The following is a 10,701-nucleotide window of genomic DNA, read 5'->3' on the forward strand; positions in this document are numbered from 1 at the left end:
AGTGGTCGACAAACCAAAGTTCGCGAAAACGGGTGAGGCCACAGGCATATCACAAGGTAAAATATTATTAGTTTTGCATAAAACATTGGGTGTGAAAAAATCTCGGCAAGAAGGGTACTGCGTTTGCTATCAGTGGAGACTAAACACAATCGTGTGGTCAATTGAGAGGCTGGCTTTGGGACTTTTCCCTCGTAATCCTGATGAGCATAGACTGTGGACGAGACCAGGTACACTGCTACTCCCCATAGACAAAGGAACAATTGAAAGCGTGGCTTTTGAAGGCGTTTCGGCTCCGAAGAAGGCGAAGACGGTGAAATCGGCCAATAAGGTGATGACCACGGTTTTTTGGAATGCACGTGAAATCATCTACATCGGTTACTTGCAATGAGGACAAACGATAAATGTAGAGTTTTGCGTCGTACTGCAACGGTTTTGCGAAGAAATCAAGGAAAATATTCTCATTTGCCAGATAAAAATATTCTCTTCTATGAAGACAATGCACGGATGCACAACTGAGTAGTTTATGTGGCGAAAATTGTGGAAATCGAGTTCAAATTAATACGACACCCACCATATTCACCATATTTCGGCCCCAGTGACTTTTTTCATTTCCAAATTTGAAAAAATGGCTCGACGGAAAACGATTCACACCGAAAGAGGTGGTCATCTCCAACACGGATACCAATTTTGAGGGCCTTCGAAATCCTACCTTTTTAGAAGAGTTGACCGAATCGCATCGTTGTAAGAGAAGGTTATGTTGGAAAATAACAGAAATCTACTCAAAATAAATTATTTTTCTACTTTTTCCTAAGGGCTCATTGTACGACCCAAGTATTTAAAAATTGCTACGAGAAACGGATACGCTGGAGGAATTTGGTCGGTAGCCTCTTGATTCATGAAGGTCGCAAGCGAGATTTACTCTCTTTAAAAGGTTCAGGACCACAGAATTCTCTTGCAGCACAGAGACAATTATTATAAGCAAGGAATTAGAGAAGGGCTCGTCAAAACTTTGATATGAAGCGTGGTTTTGTACGGGGCGGAAAGAAGATCGCCGAAGCCAAACGATATGCGTGGGCGGTTTTGAAATGGAATGTGGGCGTAGAGGAGGATGGATACGGTGAAGTGGAAAGATCCGAAAACAAAGGAAGAGGTGCGGGAGGAGAGGGGATTGTTGAAAGAAACCCAAAGACGACAGGAAAAATGGATACAGAGCATTTGGATAGGTGATGATGTGTACAATACTGTATGTTGATTACTGTCATAGAGGGGAGAATGTAGGACAATTTATATTGGTTGATTCAACCACCGAGATAATAAAATGATGAATGAAACCTTAAAGGGCAGATATAAGTACTCATTCTTCCCTCACACGACACACAGTCATAACATAATCGAGCCCAAGCATCTGAATACAAGGTTTATATAAAACGCATCGATAACAATTTTTTTCCTGCCCTATGCTTGAAGTGCTGAATTTACACCGTCTGTTAAGTGTGTGCATGGTCGCAGATCTTATTGGCATCGACAAGATGACAGTGCACGCCATTATCACTGAAAATTTGGCGATGCGAAAGATCTGCGCTAAACTCGTCTCGAAGGTCTTGACGGGCGACCAAGAGCAGAGTCGAGTGTCTGCTTGCAAAGACCTTCTGCAACGGCATCGCACCGATTCCCCAATCCCCTTACAGTTCGGAATTGTCACCAGCAGACTATTTCCCATTCCCAAAAGTGAAATTCTCTGTGATGCTAAGTGCCGTAAAAGAAGCTCGTATCCATTTCTTTTAAGGATCTTCCGGAATCCGCAGACTAGGGAGCCTTTGAGTCGTGGAAAAGCCACTGGTAAAAGTGTATCAACGGTTAAGGGATGTACTTTGAAGAATTTTGAGGCATTTTAGCAATTATTATTAGGTAATCTACCGGTTAAGGTAGGTTTTTGGATGGACATAATTACTAATTAAATAATTTGTGACCCCTAGCAAAACACAACATCCTACTCTACATCAGGTCCCTCTTCAGCTCTGAGTACTTTCTTCCTCCATTCATCCCGTCCAACATCCCTATCCCGTCCTTCCCTTTCCTCGTTTGCCTAACTTTCTCCCCTCAATTACAGTCTTCAACATCCCGCTGCCGGTCAATACCCCCTTCAGCCACTTTTCCTGCCTCCGTAGGATTGCTCCCAACAAACCCCTCTCTTCGCCCACCATACCAAGTACTTCCTCATTTGTTTTCATCTTCATTCTTCTCCACCCCCACATTTCAAAAGCCTCCAGTCTACGTCTATCCTCCTGCTTCAATGACCACGTTTTCGCGCCGTACATAGCTACGCTCCATATCAACGTTTTTACGAGTCTTTTCTTAACATCCTTCCTCAACGTCCCCGTCATCAACTCCCTCCTCCTTGTAAAAGCCTCTTTGTCTAGCGCAATTCTTCTACTTACGTCCCTACTACTTTGACCGTGTTGGTCCGAAACATTACCGAGATACGTAAACTGTTCTACTTGCTCTAGTTTTTGTCCTCCTATTTTAATGTTTAGGTTAGCCTTTTTCTTTCTAGAAAATCGCATAACCTTTGTTTTATTAATATTGATTCTCATCCCATACCGGTCGCACAGAACTTTCAATGCACTAAGCAATGCTTGCAACCCCTTGGCTGACCGACAAACTAAAGCTTGATCATCAGCAAACCTAACTGATTTTACGAATTCCCCGCCCACTTTCATTCTTACCTCCAGTTCTTCCCATGCCTCTTTAATCATTTCCTCTGCATTCAGGTTGAACAGTAACGGTGATTATGGGCAACCCTGCCTTACACCTCTTCCTATTACTGCCCATCCGGACTCCCCGTTCCCCAACTGCACCTTTCCCTCCAATCTATTCCTATTTTCCGCAACATACCCATTAGTTTTTCCCAATTTACTCTATCAAACGCTTTTTCGAAATCTACGAAACAGGCAAATACCTCCTGGTTGTATTCTATATTCCTCTCGATTAATAATCTCATTACTGCAATGGCAACACGCGTACCTCTCCCCTTCCTAAACCCAAACTGATCATAGCCTCCTCCTCCCTCGTTTTCCTAAACATTTCAATAGTTCCGCGGGAATGTTATCTACCCCCACGGCCTTATTTAGCCTCATGTCCCTTAATGCCCTTTCTATCTCATCGTCTAGTATACCTGGACCTAAGCTATCTTCCTCTACATCATATTCTTTTTCAATGTCTAACTTTGTTGGTCTAAGTTCTTTACTATACGGTTCTTTTTTATACTCCTTCCATCTCTCTTGTATCTTTCCTGTGTCAACTATTGCCTTACCCGCCTTATCTCTAACTGTTAGCATAGATTTCCCTGTATTATTTCCCGATAAAGATTTAACTTTGCTGTACAGCGCACTAATTTCCCCCTTCCTCTGCAGACTTTCCATATCTTCGCCCTGCGTCTTCCACCATGCTTCTTTTGCTTTATTTGTTGCCCGCCTCAATTTATTGTTTAATTCTTTGTACTTCGTTTTGCCTAACTCTGTATTTACATTCTTCCATTTTCTCCGCACATCCATCTTTGTAATCATCTTATCCGTGATCAATGGTTTCCTTGTCCTTTTAGTGTTAACAGTTCCAATAGTCTCTTTTGCGGCTTTAGACAACCCTTTCTCGACTCTTTCCCATTTTTCTTCGATAGTACTTAGCTCATTACCATCCTCCATGATTTCTTCTACCTCCTGTTTGTATTCCTTCCTTTTCAAGCCATTCAATACTTCTACATTCCATTTTCTAACTCGCCGCCCCTGCCTTATCTTTTTGAAACGGACTCTACATTTCATAACCACTAAGGTGTGGTCAGAGTCCGCATCCGCTCCCGGGAAGCTGTGCGAATTTATCACAATGTTCCTTAACCTGTGTCTAACCAGGGTATAATCTAACTATTACCTTTCTGAATCACCTGGCATTTTCCATGTATACCTGCGTCTTTTGTGGTGTCTAAACCAAGTATTGGTGATGACTAGCCCCTGTCTCCTGCAGAACTCAACTGCTTTCTCCCCGCGGTGATTCCTCGTGCCCAAACCGTAGTCCCCGACCTCGTCACCATCTCTTCCTTCGCCTACCGTCGCATTCCAATCCCCCATCATTATCAAATGTTTCCCTGCAGGAGCACACGCGATTATGTCCTCTAACTGATCGTATATCCTATCGACCTCTTCTTCCTTATGGTTGCTCAGTGGCATGTATACCTTAATAATAACCAAGTTCGTCGGTTCTGCTTTTATCTCTACTAGAAGTATTCTATCCGTTACCTGCTCTATGTTGACTACACTTCTTCCTACCTCTTCATTAAATACTATGGCAACCCCTCGTTGGCTCTCGTCCCCGCCGCTGTATATTATTCTATACTGATCACTCCAGTAATCCCCGCTATCATTCCATCTCACCTCGCATAGACTTAAAATATCTCTATTTCCCCTTTGCATCTCTCGCTTAACATTCTCCAATTTCCCTGTCTTCATCATTTTCCTAATATTCCTCGTTCCTATTCTAACTAATTTGGTCTTCTTCTCCTGCGTCTTCTGTCCTGCTGCTGCTGGCTGTCACTTGCAAGGGTTTCGTGGGATGACGACCGCGGAAGCCTTGCCTCCCCCGCTGCCGTGCACGACACACGGCCGATTGGGCCGAGCCCCGTAGTTGCCAGGCCTCAAAATCTCTGTTTTTTCCTTCATTTAAATCTTGGGAATGATAATTGGGGTGGTTTCCCGTTGCCTTCCTCAATAGTGTTTTTAACGTGACACTATCACTTACTGGCCGCCCCACTGGGGTCAGACGCCATTGCAGCTGCCTTTGCAGACGCCATTGCAGCCGCATGGACTACCTTTCGTCTGGCTCCTAACCTTCGACCTATCTGGCATGGGTGACCCTACCAGGAGCAATAATTATTACTCCCGCCAGCACAGCTCTAGGGGTCATCGGAACGCCCTTCCACCACGACAAGGTTGTAGTAATTTTTAGCAATATCTGATATTAACCTAATTTTCCGAAACTTTTCCCGATATCCTTTATGGAAACCCGTATATTAGCTTAGAGTCTAATGCATACATGTATATTACATGATGTTTATAGGAATACATGTGCGTATGTGATCATTTGTTTATGTAAATTAGCTATACCATTTTTTTTAAATACACTAACGTACTAATGTATAGGTATCTGCATGTGTGTCTGGTTACCAAATTCCGGTGCCCCCGACCCCTTGCAGCGGCTTGCGGTGCATTACGCAGACGGATGAACTGAGGCGAGGGTCAGGAAACTACTTACAACTCGCGGGCTAAACCTGACTCGCGAGCACATTCGCGCGGACAGATGATTGGGATCCTGTCAAACTAGACAGTAAGAATGACTCGGGGAGCACTGAGGGACGACAAAATGTGCATAGTTGTAAGTACCGAAAAAAATGCAAGAAAATCATAAGTTAGTCAACATTTTCTCTAGATTCCCCTGGGGGTTCCTTTCTTTGAATTTAACTCTCACTATTTCCTTCCGAGTCTATGAGGTCTTCTAGGATAAGACACCCCATCCTGTGCCACTCGAACTTCTCAGGTAACTTTCAACATTAAGCTACTCTCTTTTATCATCTGCTTTTAAAATTATCGATTAGTGCCAATGCATCCAGCCCACTATGTTAAACCAGTATTCTAAGTTGAATCAAACATTTCCTAAATCCAATTCTTTTAATTCAAGTAACGAGCAAGGAAGTAAACCATTTTTATCAATAAATATTTTATAGGACGATACCTGGAAGCTGGACTATTTTGTGTGCACACATGAGGAAGAGAATTACGCCTAATGAGCCTATACGGTCATTACACTATGATGAGTTAAGATAAGTTTTCATTGTTCACAATGAAACATCGATTCTAGAGGCATGATGCCTTGATTGACTTGCCCAGATTGCTGCGTGGTAGCAATCCCTTTTCGCCAGGAAATGTGCTGTGAAAAAATACCCACGACCTGAAAAAAATGACCACCAAGCTTACATAAAAAATTTTTGCATTCGAAATAACGAAAACTTACAAGGGTAATTTCATTAAATCTTGCAAAATTGCTCCTACTGTAGGATTTCACCCTTATAATTCAGCTTTATTCAACCTTATGTCTTTCTATAATTAAGAGAGAATAGAACCAAAATCGCAAGAGATAATATCTTTTTTTTGTTATTTCAAGTAGTACTTATGCATGCTCGTATAAATGGAATTTTGTTGTTCGGAGATGATACTGTGTGGAACTTGTGAATATGATGTAGATGTGACTGTGTGAGACTTGTACTGATTCAGAATCAGTGGTTATTTTGAATTTCCCGACGAATTGGCAGCCTCAAACAACATGCGGGGGGCAACTATACGAAAATACATTTTCAAAGAAGTTGAGAGTGCTTAGTGAAGCACTACGGTACGATCTGGCAGCATTTGAAATCCATGACAACCGAAAAATGAAGGGACTGCGTGAAAAAATGTCTAGTTGGACCATACAACGCCAAAGACTAAAATATTGCGTTCATCATTTTCAGGAAATATTCCTTAGACTTTTTAATAGCTGCAGTTATTTCATTCGCACGGTGCCCAATCATAATCATACCGAACCTGGCGATTAAATGAGTACCTACTTGCACACATTTACCACTTGTGAAATGTTATTCGACTTGACTATAATGTAGGGATAATAATTGTTTACACTCTGAAAGTTGTTGCATTGTAATGCGTATTACCAGGTGACTCCGTTAAAAGTTATCTTTGCGACATCCTCCAAAGTTTCTTACAATATGTCAAAGGTAAAACACCTTGGTGTTTAAATTTGGCTGGAACCTCGTGGACTGAGATGAAACTCGCACAACTAGGAATACCCGATTGACATAATACTAGGAATTCCAGGTTTCCAGCAGGTTTAACGACATGTATTATTGTATAATTCAACCTCAAATTGCAGTTTGAAACTTCACTTAAATGCAATCCGTAATCCTTAGCAAAATCTTTTCCCAAAAAGGGGAATTTGTCCCAAAGGTAACTGACATGGAACAGTTTCAGTCATTCTTGTATTTAAAAAAATTAGAAGAAAGAAGTATGTCCTCCTACTACAGTACAATTCGCTGAAAACACTTGAAGTGTACTGAAACCGGAGTTACAACAATATTTTCACGATCTAGACTTGCAATTAAAGGATTAAATATTTCCGTCAATTTTTCAGACTGTATTACTAAGGATTTCCATTGAAAAAATTGTTTACAACTAAAGATAATTGTTTTCAACACTTGAAATGATGAATTCCATGGAAGAAAGTTGCTGACTGATTTTTATCAACGGCTCCGCGCGGAGTAGATTCAGTTGTCCCAAATCGTTCGATCACGGATGCGTGCCTCGATCAAGGCCTGCGCTCCGCGAAACATGTTTTCGTGAAAAACTTTCTCAGAAATGTGGTATATTAAATCTGACTACAGATCACTCGCCGCTCATCAAGATTAATGGTCTTTCGCTTTAATCGGAAGTCACCTTTTTAGATTGTTATCGAACTTTGAAACGAAAGAAGGATTAAAATCCTTTTCACCATATTATACACTTCATTGCTAGATAGATATACATATAAAAGGTTAAAATTTACAAACAAAAATTTTCGATGAACTCCATATTATTTATTTGTTCTTTCACATGGCCCTCCCATTGAGAAATCCCCAAAACGTCAGTTGAACCCTGATGGGGACGAGAAATGAAGTAACGCCGAGAAGAAACTGATGAAAAAACTGTAGCAAACAAAGGAATGGACCCTTGAATCTCGTGGCAATCCGTGAATCAGACCCTGACGCTCATCGCCGAGTGACTAGAGACCACGCCCCCACGTTGATCATCGAGTCCATGTCAGTCGCCAGGCTTTTTTTTTATAAAAATGGATACCATTACCAATTTTTTCTTCATTAATCTACTGTATCAATTCCCACTTGGTATCTATAAATGGATGCTTGACGGTATGTATTGTGGAAGAATTGAAGGCATCCAATTGACCATGTTACGCTCAGTAAAGCCAGCAAACGATGCTTGTACTCGGCAACAAAATTCCCTATAAACTATGAACAACAGTTTAAACAGTGAAATTCGGAATAAGGTGTCAGTGTGAAGAAATACGGCAGAAAGGTTGTTGGAAAATGTAATGAAAAGGTAGCAAAGAGTGGTTACTTCGCTTTAGTTTGGCCAGATTTGTAATCAGAGGCGAGAGCATGACAGAAAACATGAGCTCATGATTTCGAAAGTGTTGGCAGATACTATTATGCTAAATTTGCTAAAAATTGCAACAATTGCAATTGGAGGAATTAGTGTGGAAGCCTCATGATTCACGAAGGGTGCAGGCAAGGCTTGGACTTTTAGGAAGGTACAAGCTCACATAGTTTTATTGCGACGCCGAGAAAATTATTCGAGTACAAAATTAATTCGGCAATTTCAACCACCGAGATAAAAGAAGAGAGATATACACTGTAACAGACAAAGTCAAAGAATCGTCCTTCCTTCGCACGGTACGCAATCATAATAAAATCGAACCGAAGTACCCAAAGATTAGATTAAAATATGATTAAGCCAATTATCATATTATGCGTACGGGCATGCATGCGTGCAAATGTAGGAATGGTTTTAGATAAGACCCTATTATTTTCTAATGCATCGCAAATAATTTATCGCAAAAAAGATTCATCGCAATGACCCTAAAAAATCATTTTAATAGTAACCTTTCAATTAAATTCCCGTTATAAAAATAAATTTCGCTACTCCCAGGTAACTCGCTACTCATTGGCTAACTAGGACTTTGAATGTCTCAATTTAAGTGAAAAAAATGACAAATGACAAAATTGGACAGTAATTTCAGTACCAAAGAACAACTTATTTCAATTCCATGGAAACAGTTCCAAATTCAGGTTTGTTTCGAAATTCTTGCCCCAACTAGAGTATTGGAAAGCTATGGCTGAGACTTGGATAACCGGCGAATAGTTGGTGAATATTCGTGATTTTAGTTTTTCATCATGTTCTGCGTCGTTATTATGAGTTGATTTAACTTCTGAAATGCGCAAATTTGTTTAACCTTTTGTGTAATACATGCAACGTCCCCATATTATTTCCGAAACTCTGGTCCACGCAAGGTCATCCGTTGGACGTAAAGGTACGTACGTGCGTGTGTTATTCAACAGGAGTTTTGAATAAAAAAAATATTTCTGCAGGTACTTCGTACCTAGGTCGACGACTCTTAGTGTTGTGATTACTGTCATCAGGCAATCTTCGAGAATCGACAAGGCCCTGAGAATTACTTCAAATGTTTGCTTTGAAATCTTTCGCCGCGTAACCAATTTGGGATGGAAGTTAATTGATGTTTTCTGGTCATCGAATTTGGGTGTTACTCCTAGAGGCGAAGAGCGTTTTCCTGTGGGCTCCTTAAGACTGCAAAACACTCTCTGAGAATTTCGACCTCAGCCGTTCAGGACCGTGAATTTTTATTCCACGCATCTAGAGAAGTGGGTGTGATAATAGATTTAACTCCGCTTATCATTTCACAGTTCTGAATAATTGAAATGAGGCTTGCACATTGTACTTAATCACCTTTATCATAATACTTTGCTGTTACAGACGCCCTACTGGGCCTTGCGTTGCCACGAAAAAGCCCCGAGAGCTGCCTTAAGTACAGCAGTCCCAGGGAAAATGGTACCTGATACTCGTTCTTCTTATGGCCTGATAGCGGGAGCCACATTTCCCCAAACCTCTCGCAGGTAGCTGAGCGAGCGAAGGCCACGCAAGTCGCGACCTCTGCCGCGGCGAGCGACTCACTGTGATACCGCTTTCACAGTCGTACACGGATGGCACCCACCTTTGACGATCGCTTCCACGGGCTCCGACTGCTCCTCCGTCGACCGGAATAGTTGCTCCATCCTCGGCGTCGGTCTTCCTGCTCCCAATGAACGACGTGCTGCACGGCGAGGGAAGTGCGCTCAAGTCTCCGCCCGGCGCCGCGCGAGTTTTCGTACTAACGGTTATATGGGACACTCCTCTTCCACCGAAGAACTCTCTCCTCACGCCCCGGGTAGTACAGCGTCGACTGCCGGGTCGTGTCCGTTTGAGCGGTGACGGCTCCGGCGGGCTTACTTTAGAGGGGGAGAGTGGGGCGAAGTGGGCTGACGAGAGAATCCTCGGGAAGGCGAGGGAGGGGAAGCCGTGAAAGCTCTTCGGGAGGGCACGGGCGCCGACGTCCGTGGCCCAGGAGCCTTTGCTGAGGCGCGCGGTTTTGGGTGTGGGGGCCACGGAGAGGGTGGCGGATGAAGGGCCGGAAACCGGTTTGGCCGACAAGACGGAATCGCGCCACGGATTCGTCGTATGACCCTGCACGGCCCGGGGTGCCTGTTTCTGTACTTTTTAAGTGTGCTTCGCGTAGGGAGGAGGGATTGTTGTGAAATTCGAACCATATCGCGATTGAAACAAGAAGCATATCATTGTTTACGGAAAAATTCAGCTATATTATGACTAGCATTTCACGGGATACTTAACGATCGAGAAGCTTCAGAGAGGTTATTAACTTTCCCTTGAATGCCTTGCAGCTGAAAAAGTAATCGCTAAATTCGTACCTGACGATCAGTGGCTCGGGGAACCGAGCAGTGTTAACGGATGAAAAGCGATGATAATGAGAACTATCAGTTGA

At 42.5% G+C, this 10,701-nt stretch overlaps 1 protein-coding gene across 1 annotated transcript in view; it reads right to left on the reverse strand.

Moving 5' to 3' along the window:
• LOC139687033 (beta,beta-carotene 15,15'-dioxygenase-like) overlaps nt 1-10,069 on the reverse strand; it is a 57,615-nt gene extending 47,546 nt beyond the window's left edge. Inside the window, exon 1 of the mRNA XM_071584134.1 lies at nt 9,877-10,069. Coding sequence (XP_071440235.1) covers nt 9,877-9,937 — 61 coding nt within the window. The 5' untranslated portion in view covers nt 9,938-10,069. The remainder of the gene's footprint in view (nt 1-9,876) is intronic.
• Between the last annotated feature and the right edge of the window lie 632 nt (nt 10,070-10,701).

This window comes from Hetaerina americana, unplaced genomic scaffold, assembly GCF_022747635.1.
Source record: "Hetaerina americana unplaced genomic scaffold, ioHetAmer1.1.p SCAF_16, whole genome shotgun sequence".
NCBI classification, from domain to species: Eukaryota; Metazoa; Arthropoda; class Insecta; order Odonata; family Calopterygidae; genus Hetaerina; species Hetaerina americana.